Source organism: Jaculus jaculus, chromosome 8 (genome assembly GCF_020740685.1).
Source record: "Jaculus jaculus isolate mJacJac1 chromosome 8, mJacJac1.mat.Y.cur, whole genome shotgun sequence".
NCBI classification, from domain to species: Eukaryota; Metazoa; Chordata; class Mammalia; order Rodentia; family Dipodidae; genus Jaculus; species Jaculus jaculus.
The window spans coordinates 64,739,710-64,764,671 of record NC_059109.1 but is presented as its reverse complement, the minus strand read 5'-3'; the positions used below and the strand labels follow the sequence as shown (position 1 = coordinate 64,764,671).

Sequence of the window (24,962 nt, the reverse complement as noted above, 5' to 3'; positions counted from 1 at the left end):
TGTGATGGACTTTTGGTTTATTCTGAGGTCATGATGAGGAGCTTTTGGAAACGGACAAAATAAAAGAAAAACAGACATTATATCATCCTGAAAAGAGGCCACAAATGATGGGCCAGCAGAAGATGGAGACAATGTTTTCCAAGCAGTTTCCCAAATTAGTACAAGGACATGATACACTGTGCTGGTAATTTCAATCATTCAAACATTTAAAATTCTGTTAAAAGCTAAATGAGATAAACTTTTAATTCATTTTAATTTTAAAAGTTATACATGTCAACTTTTTTGCATCTGGAAAACAGAAAACAAAGAATACTCATCACTCATGGTCTCTTGACTAAGCATAACCATATAATATCGAATTATATTATCCATGATTTATGTAAAATACGTGGTAATGTAAACTGCATTTTATACAACTGATATGAAATATTTACTCAATTATTATTATTATCATTATCATTATTTATTACTGTTTTTTCAAGGTAGGGTAGCCCAGGCTGACTTGGAATATTCACTGTGTAGTCTCAAGGTGGCCTTGAACTCACAGTGATCCTCCTACCTCTGCCTACCAAGTGCTGGGATTATAGGTGTGCACCACCATGCCCAGCTTCAATTAGTAACTTGATATATATTTCTGAGAATAGGTATAGGTGAAGGTTATAGAAGCAACAGGAAGTCTTCTGTAGGTTTGAGACTCCCCGAAAGTGATGCATATCATGGGAGAAAGTAATACTGCTATCTTAGAATTCCTATTAGCAACTAAAGACACATTGCTCACAGTCAGAACTTCAGGAATGCACAGGGTAGACATGAATATCCCTACTCAAATTCACATGACGGGCAAAAATCTCTGAAAGAGGAAACATTGCTTAAGGAAGGAAGGGAATACAAGTAGCAGTGAACTCCATGTTAGACCTCTTGCTTCATATGTGAGGCCCTAGTTTCCATTCCCAGCCCTTCAGGAAAAAATATATTGTGCAAAATCTGGATTAAATAATTATAAGTAACTCCTATGAGAAAGTAAGAATGAAATATTTAAGAAACCAATGTGAATTGGAAAGATGACATGCTAATGAGTTCAGCTGTTTGAAAACAAATGTAGGACTGGGCATAGTGACTCACACTTGTAATCCCAGTACTTGGGAGGGAGAGGCAGGCAGATTACCATGACTTCAAAATCAGGCTGGACAATATAGTGAGTTCAGGACAGACTGGGCTACAGAGTAAGACCATGTGTCACAAAAAAAAAAAAAAAAAAAAAAAAAAAACCCATGTGTTCAGCTCTGCAATAGAGGAACAAAAATGGTTTTTGGAGTCCCCAGGATTAGCCAAGACTGTTGTGTAAGTTTCACTGGGGTCTTCAGTAATACAATCCTCTCATATCATTAGACACTATCCTACAGTCCTTGTTTGTTGGCTGGCCTAGAGATATTGAGAAATACTTTTTTGTTTGTTTGTTTTTTCGAGGCAGGGTCTCACTCTGGCTCAGGCTGACCTGGAATTCACTATGTAGTCTCAGGGTGGCCTCGAACTCATGGTGATCTTCCTACCTCTGCCTCCCGAGTGCTGGGATTAAAGGCGTGCGCCACCATGCCCGGCTGAGAAATACTTTTAATAAAATGATTTTTATTGAAGTTAACTAAGAAAGTTGATTAGCAGCATAATTTGATAACAACCATTAATATTGATTTTAGCAATAATTTATTTTTTGCATTTTAATTCTAATTTAGTATTGGACACTTATAAAATGATAATATAATATGCAACTAAATTATCAAGCTAATAATTAATTGCCTAACTTAAAAATTAAAGCATTACCTGTGCTGCAATGTGGGTGTAGCTCAGCAGTAGAGGGCTTTCCTACCATATGCAATGCCCTGGTTTAATCCCCAGCACCACAGAAACAACAAAAATAAAATATTTCCAGTACTTTGCAGATATTTCTTTCATATTCTTGTTTATCTCTTCCCTGCTTCATCTTTTTTTCACTTACATTTTTAAATTTTTTTGTTTATTTTTAGTTATTTATTTGAGAGTGACAGACAGAGAGAGAAAGAAGCAGAGAGAGAGAGAGGAGAGTGGGCATGCCAGGGCCTCCAGCCACTGCAAACGAACTCCAGATGCATGTGCCCCTTTGTGCATCTGGCTAATGTGGGTCCTGGGGAATTGAGCCTCAAACCAGGGTCCTTAAGCTTCACAGGCAAGCGCTTAACCACTAAGCCATCTCTCCAGCCCCTGCTTCATCTTTTTAAAAGCTTTAACCACAGGTTAAAAAAAAAAAAAAAGACCTAACTTGGAGTCTAGTTACCAAATAAATTTATTATTTTCATAATGCAATAAAATATCAATAGAATGTCAAAAAAGACCTAAAATATGTATGTATCCCTAAAACCTGTTTTCAGTTTTTTTCCTTGATGAACTTTATAGAAATGACATTTAACTATATGTCATTTAGGGATTAGATTTTTTAATTCAACTCAGTTCTACAATTCATATGTTATATTTTAAATACTTATGATTTATTTTCATTGATGTATTTTCATTCTGTGATTATAAAACAGTTTAAAAATGCCTACGTGTTAAGTAAAAAAAAAATACCTACATGTGAGAGTGTAGCTCAATGGTATAGTTTATGCTTAGCATGCATGAGACCCTGAATTCAACCTACCACACACAAACAAAATAATAAATAAAATAATTTTTCTAAAAAGCACATGTAAAAGGTTTGTCATAGTATCAGTTATAATATTAGCAAATGACAGAAAATCATTGGCATGTCTATCAGTTAAGTATTGATTATATACATTATGATACATTCCCATAATAGAATACTATGGACCAGTTGAAAATAATAAGAAAGCTGATATGCCTAATATAAACCAGTCTGTAAAACAGAAGCAAGTATAGAAGGGAGTTATAGAACTTACTTATTTCTAGAGGAGGAAAAGAGAGGCAGGTAGATAAGCAGTATTTAACTACTCATCAGTATTCTGAAAGTAATCAGGAGAAACTGTTGACATCAAGAGAGTTGGATATAGTTTTGGTCACATGGAAAGGATTTTTTTTCACATTTTATTTATTTATTTGAGAGAGTGTATGAGAGGAAGATGGAGATAAAGAGAGAGAGAGAAAAAAAAATAAAATGGGCACAACAGGGCCTCAAGCCACTGCAAACAAACTCCAGATGCATGTGCTACCCTGTGCATCTGGCTTTACGTGGGTACTAAGGAATTGAACTTGGGTCCTTAGGCTTTGCTTTGCAGGCAAACGCTTTAACCACTGAGCTATCTCTCCAGCCTGCAAAGGGATTTTTATTTTCATTTAATACCATTCTTTATTATTTGTATTTTTCTGTGAGCATCTGTATTTTTTTTATTTTTATTTTTTGGTTTTTCAAGGTAGGGTTCCACTGTAGTCCAGGCTGACCTGGAATTCACTATGGAGTCTCAGGGTGGCCTCAAACTCATGGTGATCCTCCTACCTCTGCCTCCCAGTGCTGGGATTAAAGGCGTACTGCGCCACACCCGGCTGTATTATTTTTGAATTAAAAAATTATCTAAGCTGGGTGTGGTGGTACACATCTTTAATCCCAGCACTTGGAAGGCAAAGGTAGGAGGATTGCTGTGAGTTTGAGGCCACTCTGAAACCACATAGAGAATCCCAGGTCAGCCTGGGCTTGAGTGAAACCCGTTCTCCAAAAAAAAGAAAGAAAGAGAGAGAGGGGGGGGGAGAAAGAAAGAAAGAAAGAAAGAAAGAAAGAAAGAAAGAAAGAAAGAAAGAAAGAAAGAAAGAAAGAAAGAAAGAGAAAGAGAAAGAAAATAATGTCATGGGCTAGAGAGATGGCTTAGCAGTGAAGACACTTGCCTGTGAAGCCTAAATACCCATGTTTGACTCTCCAGGTCTCACATAAGCCAGACACAAAAGGTGGTGCACTTGTCTAGAGTTCAGTTGCAGTGGCTAGAGGCCCTGGCATGCCAATTCTCTCCCTTTCTCATAAAAGATACAAATAAAAAACTGTCTACAAAACACAATATATATATAAAAGTCAGGGTACCTTAGTCACATAACTAAGTTTATAATCAGAAGAAGTTACACACTTAGAGGAGTGTCAAGGCTGGGGGAAATCTTCAGCTTTCAAAAGCCTACACTCTTCTCATTTTACCTCCTACTAAAGAGAATTGTAAGTACAGTCAGTTCTGGTTATTTGCAGTAATTATGTTTTATGAAGTTGCAATAAATACTATCTTAGTGAAACCTAAACCATTAGTCCTAAAGGAAATAGAGAATTTCTGTTACTATAAGCCTTGTGTCACAACATTTTCATCAGTCAATATACAATCATATTTTATGTGGGTTTACGTTTAAAGATACTTTGTTTAGTACTTATAGCTGACTAACACAGAGTTCACAGTGAACAATATGACATTCATACTTGAACAACACTTATCTAAAGCACACGTTTTCTTTTTAAAATTTATTTTATTTTATTTATTTATTTGACAGAGGAAGAAGGAGAGAGAGCATGGGCACACCAGGGCCTCAAGCCACTGCAGATAAACTCCAGACATGTGCACCCCCTTGTGCATCTGGCTAATGTGGGTCCTGGGGAATCAAACCTGGGTCCTTTGGCTTTGCAGACAAATGCCTTAACTGCTAAGCCATCCCTCCAGCCCTAAAGCACACATTTTCTATTGAAGCACATCAGTCTTCCTGCTCTTAGAAAATAATAGCCAGAACTTCAGTTTCACACTCGGAAATTATTTTAAAACAGTGAAATCATTGATAAATAGCAAAAAATGTGAAAACTTAGGCACTAAATATGTCACAGAAGGACACTTGGGTGTTTGGTTTGTTGTTTTGGGTTTGTGTATCTATTTGTTTATTTATTTTTAATTTATTTTATTATTTATTTGCAAGCAAAGAGAGAAAAAGAGGGGAGACAGAGAGAGACTGGTTGCACCAGGACTTCTAGCCACTGCAAACGAACTCCAGATATATGTGCTTCTGGCTTACAGGGGCACTGGGGAATCAAACCTGGGTCCTTTGGCTTTGCAAGCAAGTGCCTTAATTGCCAAGCCATCTCTCCAGCCCCTGTTTATATATTTTATAAATTTTGTTTTATTTTTCAAGATAGGGTTTCACTTTATCCCAGACTGACCTGGAATTCATTATGTAGTCTCAGGGTGGCCTCAAACTCATGGCAATCCACCTACCTCTACCTTCCAAGTGCTGGGACCACCACACCCTGCTATTTGATAAATTTTTTTGTTTATTTGTAAGCAGAGAGAAAGAGTGAATGAGTGAGTGAGTGATTATGGGCATGCCAGCGCCTCCAGCCACTGCAAATGGACTCCAGACACATATGCCACTTTGTGCACCTGGCTTTATGAGGGTACTGGGTAATCAAACCCAGGTTGTCAAGCTTTGCAGGTAAATGCCTTAAGCACTGAGCCATCTCTTCAGCCCTACTTACTTATTATGAAACTGTCTCACTAATATAGCATAAGCTGGCCTTGAATTCATGGTATTCCTCCTGCCTCAAACTCCTAAGTACCAGGATTACAAGCATACACACCATGCTTCATAGCATGCAAACCAAAATAAAGTAGAGCTTTCCCTGGTCTGAACTCAGCTGGGAATGTGGACATGAGATGACTCAAAGGACATTTTTTTTTCAAAGGACATTTTTGCATTTTTAAAACTTTTAAATTTAACTGCAGTATCCATAAATAGGACCGACAGCAGCAGGGCTGCGGCATGCACCTTGGATTCAAGTTCTGCCGTCGTTTTCTCCTTTGTTCCTTGACGGCTGTGCTGTCCACTCCACCCAGTGTGAGAAGCATCCAAAAAGCTCCCTGGCTCTGCCCCTGGGGACAGGAGATTTTGGAGTGAGGGTCACCATCTCCTCAGTAGCAGCACTAATTTTACAGCATCCCTTCAGCCACCAGTTAAACATCTGAAGGCCTTGGTCCCTCAGAGTACCACTGTTACCCCAGGAGGAATGTCCTGACCCCATGAGCCAGACTTTTCTAGACCAATTTCTTGTTCAAGATCATTTAGGCAAAGGGCAGGAAAACTGCACATGTAAAACATGTACCTGGGCAAAAGCATCCCTCCTTTATGCCAACCCACATGACAACTCTGGGTTTCTGGATGAGTGTTCTTTCTGGCCTGAGCAACCCTTGCTGGGGCTGGTAAGGCCAAGGGCCAGGTGCTGAGCAGCCCTCACTGGGGCTTTGGCCAGTGGGAAGGTAAAAGTAGGTGGCCAGCTTTGGAGGGGATGGGAACTTTCTGCTTATGGATTGGTCCAGGAGGCTCATCCCCATTCACCTATGGCAAGCTAAGTGTGCACCAGTGTGGGGCAGGCAGGGCAGGGCAGGAAGCTTGTTGGCATAGCCCTCACCCTGGTGCAAAAAGGCAGGAAAATCAGTGGGGAGCCTACACACCCCACCAGCTAGATGACTCAAGGGTTTTGATGCTCTGTGCATGTCTGAAAATCACTACCAAAGCACTCAGTACTGACTTGAGGGTTACAACTAAATTTTGGCAAGTAAGAGAGCTCTCAGTTATGAAACTTATGAAAATTGAGAAAATCATGTTTAACAATACACTATTGAGTCTATGAAAATATGCAATGGGAATTTTTACATGAAAATTATAAAATATGACTTTACTTATATTATTGAGAGGAAAAATTCACTTGATCCCATTAAGTTTATTATTATTTTTTTTTTTTTTTGAGGCAGAGTCTCACTGTAGCCCAGGTTGACCTGGAATTGGTCTCAGGCTGGCCTTGAACTCATAGTGATCCTCCTGTGTCTGCCTCCTGAATACTGGGAGTAAAGGTGTGTACCACCATACCCAGCCCCACGAAGCATCTAAATATTTGGCTTAAAAAATTGACATAGGGTTGGAAAGATTGCTCAGCAGTTTAGGTGCTTGCCTCCACAGCCTAATGGTCTGGATTCAACTCCTCCATACCCACGGAAAGCCGGATGCACAAAGTGGTGCATGCATATGGAGTTTGTTTGCAACAGCTAGTGACCCTGGTTCATTTTCTCTCTCTCTCTCTCTCTCTCTCTCTCTCTCTCTCTCTCTCTCTCTCTCTCTCTCTCCCCCCCCCTTTCTCTCCTTGTAAATAAATGAAAAAATATTTTTTTAATGACATGAAAAGTTTAGTATAAATGAGAGGTTCAGGTAGTACCCAAAGAAAAATTATTTGTGGTGTAAAGGAAGTATTATATCTCTAAGAAAATTACCAAAACAAGTCAAATACTACACAGTAGCTAGTATGTTGTTATATAATAGATAATTGGCCCAACAGGGAAAGAATAATAAAGAGCCCAGAAATAGATGCATATAGACAGAAAGAGCTTAATCTCACATTGTTACATTAGAGGAGAAAAGAGAGTATTTGACAAAAAGTGTTTGAAAAACTGACTCACATGAACAAAATTAAATCATATCCTCTAGTTCATATAACAAATATTTCATTATGAAAACAAAATTACAAAGCCTATAGACGGAAATGCAATAGAAACAAAAAGAAAAATTAATTCAAAAAGAGTAAGATGGAAACACAATAATTAATTGATTGTAAATTAATGAAATGGAAAAAAGAACAGAAAATTTAAACTCAGATACTTCAGGAAGATCAATAAAATTAATAAACTTAAAATAGGACTGATCAACTGAAGAAGAATAAGATACTATGGGTATGTTACTATAGATCCCTTTGGATAATAATAGTACAATAAAAGAATGCTCTGTAAAACTTCACATGGAAAGAATTGTAATCAAATAAAGTGGAATTCTACTAAGTTTTTGAGGAAGTTTTATTGCCAAATAACTCACAATGGTTCCTTGTCTATGGGGTTTGAAACAAATTTCATCCTCTTATGCCCACACCAATGGGAAATCAGCTGCAAACATGGTGAAGACTCCAAGAAAGACAGTCTCCAGCTTCTACTCTCAGAGTACAGAGGGAGGATAATGGTATGAGCAACCCAGACAGCACAGTCCACATCCTCAGAAGACCATAGGCAACAAAATCATAATGCTGATCCAGGGTCCAAGCAATTCTGTCTCCACTGCTAGCTTAGAACATCTTCAGAATTACTGCCTTGGGATTTGACAAGCACAATATCCTGAAGCTAAGTTTTTAGTGCAGTCATCTTGTCCTTATTCCACCATTAGGCCTGAGTGTAGAGAGAATATACAACTTGGTGAACTTTAGCAATCTCCATTAGACACTACCTGCCGTAACTGTGGAGATCTACATGAGAAGAATAACTCATGGATATACAAGAGGTAGAAAGGGGTGTCATGGCAGACAACAAACTGAATATCTGTCTCCATCCTCCTTCCCACTATATTTCATGACTCCTAAGTTTAAAGGCAACCAGCCAGAAGAACTTTCTAGCCTCCTTTACAGGTAAGTGGGGCCACATATCTGAGTTGTGCCAGTGGCAGATGAATAATGATTTTGGCCACTGAATCATATCCTTTAATGAAACTCAAATATATTATTTTTGGCTTTTTCTTTTCCACTGGCTTAATACAGATGGGATGAGAACCTAAAAAGGCACTATTGTGTCAGGAGCACAGGGACATGGAAAGGGCTATATCATGATCAACATATAAAAGGGGGTGATAACAACCAGAAGACTAGAAGCCTCCCAATGCTGGCTGCATGTAACAATAGGGCTTGTGTGGAAAAAAAACAAAAAGCCCAAGATCTATAAACTTGAGAAGAACAGATGCTATAAAAATGATTGTTAAAAGGACACAAGGTTTGTGGTCCAGCACTCTTTGAGTGTGTGACTTTTCTAGCTCACTAGTCCCCAATCGTTCTCAGAAGTGTCTTTCTCTTTCTTAATAAACTGCCTCTATTTCTACTACCTTACTATGGGACTCATACAATTCTTCATCCTGGGACACAAGAACCAGGAAACTCTAGCAGGCAGCAGGTTCCTTCTAAACTCAGTCCCTTCTCCAATTTCTTGAACAGAGATGTCAGCCAGATGTCAATAATGGTAGATTTCAGGCTGGAGAGATGGATCAGCAGTTAAGGCACTAGCCTGCAAAACCTAACTACCTTGGTTCAGTTCCCTAGTACCCACATAAGCCAGATACACAAAGTGGCAAATGCATCTGGAGTCCGTTTTCAGTGGCTAGAGGCTGACACACACATTCTCTCTGGCTCTCTTCGCTCTAGCTCTCTGTCTGCTTTCAGATCAATAAACAAAAATATTTTTTTTAAAAAAAGAGAAGGGCAGCTTTTATCTAATGGTAAGTAGCCATAGAGCTCAAACCAGAAGATAGTTAAACAGCAATGACTTCAGAGAATATTTTTTAGAGTCAAGCAGGAAAGTTATCAGACTTGAAATGAAGTCATCCTGGGCATGGGAGAACTTACCTATAGTTCTAGCACTCGGGAAACTGGAGCAGGAGGAACCTAAGTTTGAGGCTAGCCTAGGTTTCATGGTAAGACCCTTACAATTAGCAAATAACTAAAAAATGTAGACACAAAGGTAAATTAAGGTTTATTCTAAGAGAAAGTAGAAATATGAGATATTAGAAGCAGAGAAGCTCCCAAGCTAAGGGGGAAATTCCCCCAGCTGAGAGGAAAACACTGTGGCAACATGGATCAGGTCTTTTTATAACCTAGGCATTCAATTACCAAGTTCAAATGTTTATGGAAGACCTTGAATTACCTTGGGGGCCTAAGAGGAAAATACAGACTCAGAAAGAACAGACTCAGAAAGATTCACAGAGGGGGGAAAGACTGAGAATTAAGGAGGAAGAATCGGGAAGCTATTCTTTATCACCATTGTAAATCAGACGGATTCTTGTTCTGCCAGGGCAGGGCAGCATCGATGTTTTATGTTCTGGCCCACTGTCTCTAACTGACTATCTGGAAAATAAGGTTACTTTACTCCTAACCTCTGTCACAGCACTTGGAAAACTGAAGCAGGGCAATCATAAATTTGAGGCTAGCCCAGGTTTTATGATAACACCCTGGATCAAACCAATGAGATAGAATTGCTTGTGCCAGACTTTCCAAAAGTAACTAAGGCTAAAAGGTTATAAAGAAATGGTTCTTGCCAGGTGTGGTGGCGCACGTCTTTAATCCCAGCACTAGGGAGGCAGAGGTAGGAGGATCGCTGAGAGTTCGAAGCCACCCTGAGACTACAGAGTGAATTCCAGGTCAGCCTGAGCTAGAGTGAGACCCTACCTCGAAAAACAAGAAGAAAAGAAAGAAAGAAAGAAAGAAAGAAAGAAAGAAAGAAAGAAAGAAAGAAAGAAAGAAAGAAAGAAAGAAAGAAAGAAAGAAATGGTTCTTGGGGCTTGGACAATAGCTTAGCAGTTATAGGCACTAGCTTGTAAAACCTGGTAGGGGGTCAATTCCATCCAATGCCAGATGTAAAGGGGTGCATGCGTCTGTGTTCCTATGGCAACAGGAGAGAGAACCAGGAGAACCTGAAGCTCTCAGGTCAGCTAGTTTGATGCTAATTTGCAGTCTGGCAGTTTGTCTGCAGTGACAGGAAACCCTGTCTTAAAGAAGGTGTAGTAGAAGCAGAGCTGCCTCAAAGTGGCCCATACACAATCGTACACCCACTCACAACACAACACAAAAATTTAAAATACAATGAGAAAAACTGGAACTGGTTCTTATGCACAGTTACTTGTCACTAATTGAGTGTGCCCTAACCTTGGTTCTTATTTATATTCTGTTTATGACCTTTGTTTCAGACACAGACAAGTTTCACGTCTATATTGAGGTATTAAATAAAAGAGTTGGGGAAATGTGACCAGTCTGGAAGAAAGAAAAATATTATAAAGAGACTTTTATATCCTTCCCTTTGGCTATCAGACTATTGAAACAATGAACCCCAAGAACTTACGATTTCCTCAGAAATTTCATGCAATTACAAAGAAATGGCTAAAGCCTGGTGCTAGTGTGAGGAACAAAGAGGAAGAGACAGACTATCTTTTCTGTGAAAAGGGTTAAAGAAATAGACTCAATTCTGGAAGGATGCCATTCTGTCCCCCTTTCTGAGTTATTCATCCTTGAGACCAGAAGAGTCAGTAGCCCTTGAAAACAAAGCTTCTATTTCTGAATTTGGTGAAATGTCCTGAAATCTTCCATTCCTTTAGGTATCCCCTAGAAAATGTGTGTTTTTAAAAAATACATATATTTTAGTCAACCACTTGGGATTGTGAGGCCACCATCTGACCCAGAGTGACACTTAGGACCCTGCCTGAATTAGGACTATAAACACCCCGGCAGACCTGTTGGTGTGCTTGCTTGCCTGGACTCTTGAAAGCTATGCACCTTCTGCAGGAATAAATGTTACCTTGTCAATATACGTTGGACTGTGTGGTCATTCTTGCACTCCAGACTCATTTCCCACACTAGCAAAAGGGGAAGCTTTTCTTCCCAGAGATTTCACCCAGTGCTGACAAGTTGTTAAACCACCTTGTACAAGATACTGGAACTCAGACTATGAGGACTGGCAGGACAGCCCCATGATAGCTAGCAACTGAAACCTAAACCTCATATCAGAGCCCTGAAGATAGATATGGAAGGGTGTCACTATGGAAGGGAGTCACTGGATAAATCTGTCCCTCTTCCCAATGTGGTTGCATTGAATAAATTCCCTTTTTACACTATTAAAAAACCAGGAAATAAGAAAATGGCAATTCTGCCTTACCATTAATATTCAAAACATTAGGTAAAAGAAATAAACTTCAGTCCTTTTAACACTATAGTATTTGAGGGAATTTGTTCTTATGACAGCTTAAACCAAAGCTTATAGTAAGTAGAGATAGAAATTATCTAGTAGTAGAAGTAAACACACCCTTTTGCCATTGTTAAAAACCAAAGACTGTCAGAGTTCTCTTATGTTGGCAGTGTGACAGGAGAAATGGAGGAGCCCCAAAAGTACACCTAAAATGTGATCAAACCTCTGTATTTGTTTTTCTTTTGTTTCATTTTGTTTTTATAGTGTACTGATTAGCAAGCTTATCTGGACAAAGGAAGCTAAAAAGGATTTTTAGGGAAGAAAGAAGAGAACAGGAGGAAACATTACAGAAAAAAGACTGAAGGTCTATTGAAGATATTTTATTAAAGTATGGAAAAAGTTACCCCTCCTCTATCTCATCATAAAATTTTCTTAAACCAACATTTTTTTATGCATTTGGACTTGTATTTAATTTTTTGGAGGGAGGAATGGCAGGATGAAATTAACCTCAAGGGGGCAGTAAAAAGCCCAGGAGGGCTATGGTACATTAAATCCTAATAGGAAACAAGGATAAAGAGACCATAAGTAGTTAAACATGTCACCACTAAAGAAAAGAGGAGAGAGGGTGGAATAAAAAAGACTGGAATCAGAAAAATACATTTTTACAAGACAGGCCTTTCTTATTTTCAACTATTAATAGGAATTTTGATATGGAATAATTTTGCCTTTTCAACTTATTGAGTGGTCTATGAGAAAAGGCTATTCTTTGCTTCAGTTACACTTTTTTTTTTTTTTTAGAAAGAAGTTAGGTTTATTTAGTACACTTCAAGAGGCAGTGGGTTGGGCAGCTGTATAAAGTGTCAAGCTAGACATACTTTTAACAGTGAATGCTCAATTATGAAGAAAGCTGGAGTTATGAATCAAAAATATCCCAGAATGCTTAACTTAGGCCAGGTACCAAATGAAGTTCCTAAGATGTTGTATTTCTGGGAAGTTTATAAAATAGGAGCTACCAAGGGTGTACCTATACAAAATTAAATTTAAAAAAATCCCTGTAACAATTATTTCCTTATCCACAGAGGATATTTCTCATTGAATAACCTAGTGAGCTTGCTACAAAACTCTGAATCAAAGCTGGGCGTAGTGGCGCACATCTTTAGTCCCAGTACTCAGGAGGCAGACATAGGAGGATCACTGTGAGTTCAAGACCAGCCTGAGACATCATAGTGAGTCTAGGACAGCTTGTGCCAGATGGAGACCCTATCTCAAAAAACAATAAATAAATAAAATAAAACAAAAATCTGAATTCATTTCATACTCTATCACCAATCTCATGAGATGTCCCTTGTGAAATTACATGGTAGGGATCTTCCTTCAAACACAGTAGTCAGCCTCTTGTCCTTCAGGGTCTTCCTTGGTGGCCAGAGGCTTTCCCTCCCTGGAATGACCTATTTCTAGACTCTAAAGGCCTTTGCACTCAGGCCCAATGTAGGATGACTCTGACAAACCACAGAAACTCTATGTGAGCTTGGCCAAGGCTCTCACAGACGTGTATTATAATTCTACCTCCTCTACTGTCCAGACCTACTTCCTCCTATTGCTTCCTGATGCTGGTGCCCATAAAGACCTTGCAGCCCAGCCTCCACGTGAGAATCTGCTACCAGAGAACCCAACAGTTAGATTGGGTGCCAAGCAACCTGGCTTATAATGGTGGTTCACTTAGTCTAGAGAGTTAAAGTTGTCTGTAGAGGCCCAGGTTCCCTCTCTCCACCTCACCCCCAAAACTAGCCTTTAAACTCTTTCTTGCCTCATAGCCACCCTAGCTGGAAAGTTGCCTTTGTAGTTCTGTAGAAACTTCTTGAATTAGTGAAGGGGTTTTCTCAGTGACTGACTCCCCAACTTTCAAGAAAACCAAATTTGACAGCAAGCCACTCTCTGAACCCAACATGCTTCAAAACTTTATGAAAAGCATTTTTGTTTACTTGTTTTTCAGAAAACAGTTGGCTTGGAGCTTTAATTAATTAATTAATCCTTGTTTATACATTTACTCCTAGAAGCAATTTGGTAGGAAAATGATGTTCATATTATTGTATTTTACCCATAGTGTATGGTTGAAGAGAGGATCTATCTGATTTTATCCTACATAGATGACATAACAAAGTGAATGTAATTAGTACCACCACTAAAAAATAAAAATAGTAGCCATTGTTTCTCAAAGAAATAAACAAATTTAAAAGTGTTTTCTGGCTTTAACAGTCCCTTTCTTCATCAAAAACACAAAACAAAAACATGAGAATAAATTCAAATATTTTAAAATAATTATTCAAAAACATGCCAAAATCTTTGAAATTCAAAGTATCTCTACAAAATTCTGACCTGTTAACAATGGTGAAGGCCTGAGATCAGTAAATAATCTTTTTAACTCCCTAAAGATGATTACAATAAGATATTCTTCTTTAATATGAGAGATAGTACAGTCATTTAAATACCAAACCCCCAAAATATACTTATCACTTAAACACTTTTGAATGTGACCTAATTTGTCAAAAGGGTCTTTGTAGATATAATTAAGAATTTTGAGATGAAATAATCCTATTTCATGTAACCATCTCACCCATCAAAAGTGTGATAGTTTTTCTATAAGACAAAAAGGGGGAAGGGAACGTGATGGCTGATGCAGAGATTGGAATCAAGTGCTTGCAAGCTAAGGAGGATTGGCAATTGCTACTGCTGTATGGTAAATTTCCTCTGCACGGAAAGGTATAAACAACTATTGCCAGCTTTATCAAAAGCAGCTGGGCCAACTCACAAGTGATGGTGTTGGGGAGGATAATCAGACCTCCGACCTGAGATTTAGGTGTTCCCTGTACCAGCACAAGATCTCATAACATGAGGGTGCATAGATAAAGATCTAGGAACAATGAGCTCCATTAAGGTGGTATCTCTGGAGTCTCCATGCTCTGAGGATAAGCCCTCACCCCACGTCTGATGGAGGAGTATCTGCAGGGTTAATCTCAATGCAGTAAGCTCCATATAGTGGTTTCTTTGGAGTCTCCATGCTACGTAAGTCCTTACCCCAAGACTGAGGGAGAAGCATCCATGGGGGTAATCCTGGTACAGTATACACCACTGAAATGCTGCTTTGGGATCTCCATGCTCTGTAAGTAAGCCCTCACCCCCAAGCTGAGGGAGGAGTGTCTGTGGGGTAACTCCAGTACAGTGAGCCCTGCTGAAGTGCTTCTCTTTGGTCTCATACTCCTGGACAGGGATAAGGAGCTTCTAAAAGTGTCCACAGAGAACTTGTCAGTCAGGGTGGAATAAGACTTCTCTATGGCACAGCTGCTCTGGGGTCCTGATGCTCTGTAAGTAAGTAAGCCCTTATCCTGAGGAGTAATGTTAACACAGGAATTTTCATCCAAGTGTCTGTTTTGGGGACCCCACATTCTTATGTGTTCTGTAAGCAATCCCCCCAATAAACTCACTGGTTCACTGAACTGGTATTGGTGTGATTGTACTTTGGTCTGCCATCTGAGCCCAATATTGGGTGAAGATTTGTGTTCGTGTCTCCTCAGGGGAAAAGTTTCCCATGACACTTGGTGTTCAATGTGAGGCATGGCAGAACCAAAGATGAGTTTAGGAGGAGCAGTGGCATGGTCTGGCTTTGGTCAGCAAGGCATGTAGCGGAGGCTGGAGAGGGAGTTTCCATGGGGGAAATCCCAATGTGGCCATCCTTCCCCACATGGTGCATGGTGGTGTGTCTTCTTGTGGTGGTGGTGGGAGCCTGGGTCTTGCTGCTAGACAGGTAACTCAGGCTAAGTCATCTGGAGGAAGAGTATCTGGGGGAGCAATCCAGGGTGGGCATCCTCCCCTATGTGGCATGGAGTCATATCATGTTTGATAAATGAGGTCCACCATGGGAATTCGGGGATGTCCTGAAAACAGCTGAAGGATTAGAGAATGTGTTGAAGTCTTTGAGTGTGAAACATAAGAGACTAGAGTGTAGGGAAGTGGCTGCAGAGGTAGCCTGGCCATTATTACGGGTGATAATGTATATAGCTGAAGCAGAGAGAACACTTGAATTTGTGATCATTTGTTGCCATGGGACCAGGAAAAGAACATAAACCATTGATAGGTACTTACTTCTGACATGCCACCAGCTCCCCTGGGGCTGAGGAGAGCTTTGATTTGGAGCACAGCCAAGTGTATGTTGAAGAGCTTGCGTGTTAATGTAGCACCGGTCATCTAAGAGATCCACTTGACACGAATGCTTCATTAATGAGGCATCATATTGGGACTGCACTCCTCTTTTATGGGAATTACCTGTAGAGATTAAGAGAGGTCAGTGTATCATATTTTTGCTTTGTGAACAGTAAATCATGTTTGAGTTGAGGATTGATAATAAGCTGTAAGCATATCTATTCCAAACAAGGACTGTACACTGACTTTTACGTTTGGTAGGCATCAGACTGAGGAAAAACTACCCTCTCTCTTTGGCCATTTTTTCTTTGCTCATACCTTAGCCATTGCATTTTCAAAAGTAGACAGGAGTTGGGTGTGGGGGTGCACACCTTTAACCCCAGCACTTGGGAGGCAGAGGTAGGAGGATCACCATGAGTTTGAGGCTACCCTGAGAACACAGTGTGAATTCCAGGTCAGTCTGGGCTAGAGTGAGACCGTACTTCAAAAAAAAAAAAAAAAAAATGCAGACCGGGAACAAGCAGTAAAATCAGAAGATAAATGGCCATGGAATAAAAAGGACCAGTTGTGTAAGCAAATACCACCAATATGTGGCTCAGAGGGCAGCCCAGGAATAAGTAAAATCTATCTCATACTGAACATGAATATCTATTGCTATACCTCCATTACAAGAACTTGTTAGTTAATTCAGAATTTTTATGCCCTCTGCATTAAATTAACTTAAAAGTAAGTAAATTCATACATGAGTAACAATTAAATTCTTTGGAATGAAAATCTTTTCGATTCCCTAAGGGTTTTCTTGCTGGGATTTAACTCTGTCATTCAATGGAATGGACTCTGCCTTTAGGCTACCTACTCTGTGCTGAACCTACTCCCCAACCCCTTACATCCTACTCTACATATCGCGGCCAAAATGGTCTTTTAAAATTGAAAACCAATCCTATTTCCCAGTTGCTTCTCAGACTCTCACAGGCTATAACCCCTGTCCTATCCACCAGTTTCCCTTCTCCTCCCCAGTCTCTGCAGAGATCACGCTGGCTTTCCTGCAGCATTATCTCCATATAAGGACTGTCACTTTTGATTGACATACTTGTATCTCCCATTTCCAACACTTCTGTCTTGCAGATGCCAACTTAAACATCATTTTCTTCTGGACATCCTTCCCTGACTGCAGACTAGATGTGACCTCTGCTTTCCTAGAAGCTGACACTTGACATCCATGGGCTAGTCCACAGCAGTAATTAATTCTTTAATTTCTGTTATTTGTTTAAGATCTGAACTGTATCTCAACTTCATGTTCTACAGCAGCAAGAATAATATCAGTTTTGTTCACAGCTGCAACCCTTCATTTCCCTGGCATATAACTGTTATCAAATGCATAGTATTTCATGAGCTAATGGCATACAGTGCTCTCTAATATCCAAATGGTTCTGTCCTAAGAATGTCAGGATAAAATGTTCTTGCTTCTCAGTTTAAACGAGCACATTCATTGTTTCAGTCTGTGTTCTACGGGATCACATGAGACTGTATAGGACGTAGTGATGTTCCACTGCAACCTACCTTGTGACACTCCATTGTCTTCCCACACAACAAGAATGGCTCTAGTTCTTCTGTTGCTTCAGTCATTAAATTCCTTCAATGTCATCCAAAGAGGACCAGCCTTGCATTGGATTTCACGTTTTTGGTGAGCCATAGCTCTTATATCACTCATAGTATGGGAACTTATGAATACATGGAGTAAGGGAAGCCCAGTTGGAAGCCTACACTCTCACTACCATCATCTGCTTCATACTGGTCTGTTTGTCAGCTGTTACATGTCATCCTGTCAAGTGTCATACTTTATACATAGGATGTTCTGTGGAGGAACAAGGACTCTACAGAGGGAGATGCCAGCAGGACACTGTATATGTGCATTTTGTGACATATGGTACTATCTATTTGCTTAATTAAGTGGATTTATGAATTACAGTATGTACTTTACACTTATGTCCACAAACAGAAGGTGACCAAAAGGTCATTGCAAAGACATCAAGGACTGGAGATAATTCTTTTAGTATAACCTCTTTCTCAGCTGCATTATGAGCCTAAAAACAGTAATGACCTGATCAGATTAAAAATTTTGTCTCTGAATTGTAGTTTTTCCCTAAAGTTAAATTAACAAGATTTTAAATATAGATTGATACCTGTTTTCTTTATCTATGAATATTCTAACTGCTGGGTCTTGAGATATCACTGAATGATAGCATACAGCTATTGTGATTAGCAATAATTTTCAAAAATGTTTATCACTGGGTCTGGGGAGATGGCTCACTGGTTAAGGCATTTGCCTGTAGAGCCTGATGACCTGAGTTTGATTCTCCAGTACCTATGTAAAGCCAGATGCACAGGGTGGCACATGTGTCTGGAGTTTGTTTGCAGCAGCTAGACACCCTGGTATGTTCATTCTCTCTCTTTCTGCTTGCAAATAAACAAATAAAATATTTTTGAAAATGTTTATCATTCAATCAGTTCTAATTATAAACTTTTCAAGTATATTATAGTTCCTGTATGATAGTGTATGCACATGTGTACGTATGTATATATATATATCTTACATATGATTGGATAATCATGTATTTAGGAGTGCCTACCCATAAATTTATTGCAAGTAGAATATGATCAAGCATTCTAACAGTAACAAAGATGTCTGCTTCTAAATTTATATAGACCTGAGTTCAAATCCCTATTGTACCTCTTACATTTTGTGTTGTGTAAGTTAATTAATGTATGACTCCATTTTTGTATCTTTAAGGTGCAGTTGGAGGATTAAATCAAATGTTGGTGAGACACTGGACACAGTGCCTGCTGTCTCAGTGTGTACCTAAAAGAAAGCTTCTGTCTGTGCTCCCCTGTCTGCTTCTGCATTGGCTGTGCAGATGCTCATCTCTTCCTGCATCTTTTCCCTTTCCTTTACCTACCTCCTGTGTGTCCTGCACCATTCTGCTCTGCAGCCATCACTATCTGGGAGTCTTCCAGAATCCTCCTCTCCATTCCAGAGTATACTATATCTGTTTAATTGTATTCACCCTTTAGACTGCAAATGCCTTGAGTCTCCAAGGAAAGCCTAGAACCCATTTATTTATCTTAGGAAATTTCAATGTCTAGCATAGAAAAAGTGTCAAACAAAAAAATTGCTGTCAACTGAATGAATAACTGACTTTCTACTCAGTTATTTAGTCATTCTTTTTCTGAGCATACTTGATCCCATCATATTCTAAAGATTCTGAATCACCATTTCTCACAAGGTGCTAGCTCATCTCCTTCCTCAAAAGCTGCCCTATCCCAAAGCATTATGTAAAGCATCCCTGTCCATATCCAGACTCCTTTAAAAATGTTCATTCTTGGACTAGAAGGATGGCTTAGTGGTTAAGGTGCTTGCCTGCCAAGCCAAAGGACCCATGTTCAATTCTCCAGGACCCACGTAAGACAGATGCTCAAGGTGATGCATGCATCTGGAGTTCGTTTGCAGCCACTGGAGGCCCTGGCACGCCCATTCTCCCTCTCTATCTGCCTCTTTCTCTCTGTCTCAAATAAATAAATTTTAAAAGGGCCATTCTTTAGGTACAAATGTACCATCATAGTCTAGTGGACAATGTGATCTTACTTTTTAAAAATATTTTATTTTTACTTATTTGACAAAGAAAGGGGGAGAGAGAGAGAATGGGCATGCTAGGGCCACCAGCCACTACAAACAAACTCCAGATGTGTACTTTTAAAGTATGCTATTGCCTGCCAAAATTTAAAATCATTCGAGGGTAAACTGTGGTCAGTGGAAGCTTAGCCACACATCCCAGCCATTATGCCTCTCAAAATTTCTTTGTTCCAAACATAACTCTATGAACCCATCCAATCTGCCTAAAAGAAAGTTGGTAGAAGAAAACAAATATAAATGGTAAATCTATTACTGTAAGTAACAAAAATTCCAGGCTTAAGCTCTCATAAATTGAAGAAATTTAACATATCAGCATTTGGTGGGGCATGGTGGCACACACCTTTAATCCCAACATTCAGGAGGCAGAGGTAGGAGGCCACCCTGGGACTGCATAGTGAATTTCAAGTCAACTTGAGCTAGAACAAAACCCTACCTTGAAAAACCAAGAAAAAAAATCAACATTTTCATTTTTTTTAAAAGATTTTACTTTTATTTATTTATTAATTAGGGACAGAGAGAGAGAGAGAGAGAGAGAGAGAGAGAGAGAGAGAGTGAGAATGGGTGTGCCAGGGCCTCTAGTGCCTGCAAACAAACTCCAGATGCGTGTACCACCATGTGCATCTGGCTAACATGGGACCTGGAGAATTGAACCAGGTTCCTTAGGCTTTGCAGGCATGTGCCTTAATCACTAAACCATCTTTCCAGCCCAGCATTTTCATTTATATTTAATTTGAATATTAAGGAAATATTCAACTTTGCTAGCTATTTTTTATGAAAAATTACTATTAAGATAGGAATTTTATAATATAAAGTAATAAATATAATAAGACACCGGTTACAGTATTGATTGTATATTGAGAATTCAAGTTTTAAGCCAATATTTGAGTAAATGTTTGGGGAGGAAAAGGCCAAACCTTATTGCAAATATTTATATAGATGTTTATCAAATGCTTCTGTACCATAAAAAATCTATGAATTTGCTATTTTGGCAATTGATTATTTGCTCATTGGCCAAGAATTTCAGATAAACATATAACTAAGGAGTACTAGTCAGGTACCAAGACCTGACTTATGGCTGTCTAGTAATGAAGGAATGCTAGAATAAGGCACTTTCTCTTGCCACAAGAGGAAGAGCAGGTCATGCTCCACAGCACACTACTGGTGGCGCTGTTCTAACCCGCTGAGCTGTGAGGAGCTTACTTCCTGGTAGTCTGGCTCCCCATTGTAATAGACCCTGCTTTTCTGTAGAAACAATGCTGTATCTTGGTGATTCAGGGAAGGAAAACAGCCAGCCCAAGGATATTTTTTCAATTAAAGACATCATCTCTCACCTAAATATTCTGAAAGGCTCCCAGTTTGTAATTTTAGAAACATACATTTACCCCCAGGTATAAACAAACCAGAATAGTAGAAAATAGTGCAGACATATAAGAGCTAGCCATTGTAATTAAATTAATTTTGTGGAAAAATATATCTCAGGTTCCAAACCATTTTTTATTACAAAGTATGTTCACATGTCTGGGTGTTCTTACAGGTCCTTAGGGATATATGTCTTACTCCTAATGAATTTTCCAGGCACCAGTGTTCATACTAGTTTACCATCTGATCTTTGGAATGGAACTTCCTTGAGTTTTAAGCAAAAGGAACACCTTTCCCAGTGAGAGTTTTCAGATGTGAGAGTAGTGTAAAACCCTACAAGGCACAGTCATCAGCATGGTAGATCACATAAGACCAAGGGAGAACCAGGATGGTTTTTAGAGATATGCCCGTGGCATTCTAGGCTTCCTTTGGCCTGAAGCCAAAGGCTTATATGTTTCATTCCATTTACCTGACTTTTCCATGAAGTATTTAAAAGAGCAAGTGCACATGCACACACACACACTCACGCATGCACAAACGCATGCACACACACGCACGTACACACACATTCATGACGTAAAAGGAACCAGAAGTTGGCAGATGGGAAGAACACTGTACCTACCTATCGCCCTGCTCTGTTCCACACAGTTCTCATATACACTGCTGCATTTGGAGTTCCCAGGCTGTACAAACAACAAATTGTGAAACATTTAGCAACACTGTACATTCATAAAGTCCAAGAAGAAATAACTACTCCATGAGAATATAGGAATTTCACAATCTAACAAAGGATCTCTGATAAAGTTGGAAACTAAGCCATGAGAGATCCTCAATAAATATCATGTGGGGGCTGGAAAGATGGCTTAGTGGTTAAGCGCTTGCCTGTGAAGCCTAAGGACCCCGACTTGAGGCTCGATTCCCCAGGACCCCTGTAAGCCAGATGTACAAGGTGGTGCATGCATCTGGAGTTCGTTTTCAGGGGCTAGAGGCTCTGGCATGCTCATTCTCTCTGTGTGTCTGTCTGTTACTCTCAAATAAATAAATAAAAATAAACAAAAAATCAAAAAACATTAAAAAAGAAGAGATTCCATGTGGAGACAGTTGCTCAGGAAAAAAGGCAAAGACACAGGAAGACTTAAAAGTGGGGAGTGGAGGAGATTAGAGTAGCATGTCAGATGGCTCTGTGTTTTTCCAGTGATACAGATACGAAGTCATCTGCTAAGGCTGTGGTTGGGGGTTGGGGATAAGAATGATCCAGTACAAGAGACTGAGGAAATGGCTCAGTCAGTAAAATGCTTGCTGCACAAGCATGAGGACCTGAGTTTGGGTCCCTAATACCCATGTAAAAGCCGGGTATAGCAGGGCACACCTGGTATCTAATCATTCCGGAGGCAGAGGCAGGAGGAGCCCTGGAGCTTGCTGGCTAGTTTAGCAAATCAGTGAGCTATAGGCTCAGTGAGAAGACCTGTCTCAAAAAAAAAAAAAAAAAAAAAAAAAAAAATTCAGCAATGGAGGAATACACTCAACATCTCTGGTCTCCACATGCATTCATACCACACATATATAAACATAATTATATGTGTGTGTGTGTGTGTGTGTGTGTGTATATATATATATATATATATATTTTTTTTTTTTTTTTTTTTTTTTTTTCCTCCAATGTAGGCTCCAACAATGACTCACTCTCTCTGGCCATGCATTTGCGGAAGAAGGCAATGTCTCTAAACTCACATTTGGAAATTCTCACATTAATTGCTCTAGTGGCAAGGGCAAAATCACATTGCTGGCTCTAAGAGCAATAGTAATAAAACATTACTTACTAAATAACACAACTTTTCACACTGTACAGGGCAATAAACCATTTTTTCTGTGGTTTGAACCTTGATCCGCACATCGGAGACACCGCCTGCAGGTGGCTGCTTCCCTGGGATTGCATTGTAATAGTCACCTTGCTCCTCAGTGGAGCCATCAACATGTACCTCCTCACTGTAAAGGAACAAAGAATCCCCAGGAGGCTGGGCAGGACATCCAATGCTGGAGGGGATGAAAAGTGATCATAACCAAGCAATTCACCCTGAAGACCTTTGCATTCAAGCTTTAAGTTCATTGCTATGTGTGGGTGATGTCAAACATCTGTGCCAAATCACTGGCTATTTAGGTTCCTGTAGATGATCCAGCTGGGGCATGCCAACAGAGTGCTCAAGAGGAGGGAGGATCTGTTTTTCTCCAGCAAGAAATAATGATAATGGCAACAATAGCAAAGATGAATAATGAGCTTCCTAAATATAAGGCATTTTTTGGTCATAAGATCATAAATGTGCAAATATTTTCTAGGCATCACCAGTACTTTTCAATTTTTCCATTTTGGAAATGTTTTGGTTATAAGCCTTTAGATATTGTGATATTGTTCTTTGAGTTGAGGGCCCAAGCCAATTTAAGATGAAAAAAATAGTCAGAAAACCGTGACCAGCTATCTTGCCTAAACTCACATTTGGAAATTCCCACATTAATTGCTGTAGTGACAAGAGCAAAATTACATTATGGGATTAGACACATATATGGGATTCATAAAGAAGTATTAGAATCATATGTGGAAGTATGCAATTGTTTAAAGTTGAAATGGTAAAAAAGAAACAAATGTGCTTTTCTTTAAATTAGAGTTAGCAAATTTTTCTTATAAAAAAGAATAAATCAAATCTTTTTAGAATGAGTTCGTTCTCATGACACCCCACATATCACATCTGTGGGGTTCATCCCACATGAACAACAACAGTGCTGAAACAAAGTACTGTCTTGGGGAAAGACAGGATCAAGCCTCTGGTAAACCCTTTCCTTTGTTGACTGGACCACCTCTTAAAGCAGGCTCTCAAACTCAGTACTTGCATTTACACAAAATGGCAAATGGGGAGGTGCATTTGAAAGCATCCAAGTTTCATTTCTCAGGGTTGAACTGTGCAAACCATAGTCCTCATTGCATTCTACATATGGCTGCATCTGATGGCCTGCAAGAACCAGCTTTCACCTTAGTTGTTCTGTGTCTCAGTCAGAACCACCAATCCATGGGGCACATCTGCTCCACCCTGCAGTGCACTAGAACTGCCCTGCTTTCACAGCACACTGCAGGCAGTTCTGCAGAGGAATTTGGATTACTCCTGTTTTGCTCTTTGTTTCGGGTTTGATTTGGTTTTTATTAATATGCAAACCTGTGGTATTTGTTGATGTCAGTTATTTTACAACTCTACATAATTCCATGTAGCACTAGAGAAACAGAGCTGGTTCCTTCCCACATTTAAAGGAAATACCTAGACAAATGATCAGAAGAAAAATGGGAAATGTCACCAATATTTTGTATTGAAACTATGCTTCTTAAGAAAAAATGACTAAACTTAGTTTATTTAAAACATTATATTAATTTTAAAATACATAGAACTAGAAAGTTAAATATTATAGAACACTTGGCTGACCTTTCACAAGAAGCATTCAAGGAAGGATTTTTCAAGTACTGTTTAAACCGCAGTTCAAATGCCTGCCCTATGGTACTTATGACATTTTGGGCCATTCCATTGCAACATTCCAGTATGTGACATGCTGTGAGAAGACATACAAAAATGAACATTATAATACATTTTTAGCAAGACAACATTACTTAAGTCATGAATTGGCATGTGTTTGAAATTGAGCAGGTTTACAAGTGCTCTTCAGCTATGAAATGACATAATAAACACTTCATATTTTAGATGAGTCCATGTGGAAACTATACAAATTTTACACTTACATATTTAAATACAAATTTTGTTGCATGGAAAATATTCAAGGCCATCCTATTTTTGTTTGTTTCATTAAAGACAGTATCTCTAGTCCAGAGTGACCTAGAATTCACTCTGCAGAACCAGGCTGGTATTGAACTCACAGTGATCCTCCTACCTCTGCTGGGATTAAAGCATGCACCACAACACCCAGCTAGGCCT

The 24,962-nt window shown here is 39.3% G+C and overlaps 1 protein-coding gene across 1 annotated transcript in view; it reads right to left on the bottom strand.

The window, feature by feature from the left end:
* Positions 1-24,962, bottom strand: part of Shc4 (SHC adaptor protein 4) — a 112,612-nt gene that overhangs the window by 9,946 nt on the left and 77,704 nt on the right. Inside the window, exons 7-10 of the mRNA XM_004669736.3 lie at positions 24,459-24,582; positions 22,815-22,980; positions 21,617-21,677; positions 15,888-16,067 (exon numbers count right to left, since the gene is read on the bottom strand). Of these exons, the coding sequence (XP_004669793.3) occupies positions 15,888-16,067; positions 21,617-21,677; positions 22,815-22,980; positions 24,459-24,582 (531 nt within the window). The remainder of the gene's footprint in view (positions 1-15,887; positions 16,068-21,616; positions 21,678-22,814; positions 22,981-24,458; positions 24,583-24,962) is intronic.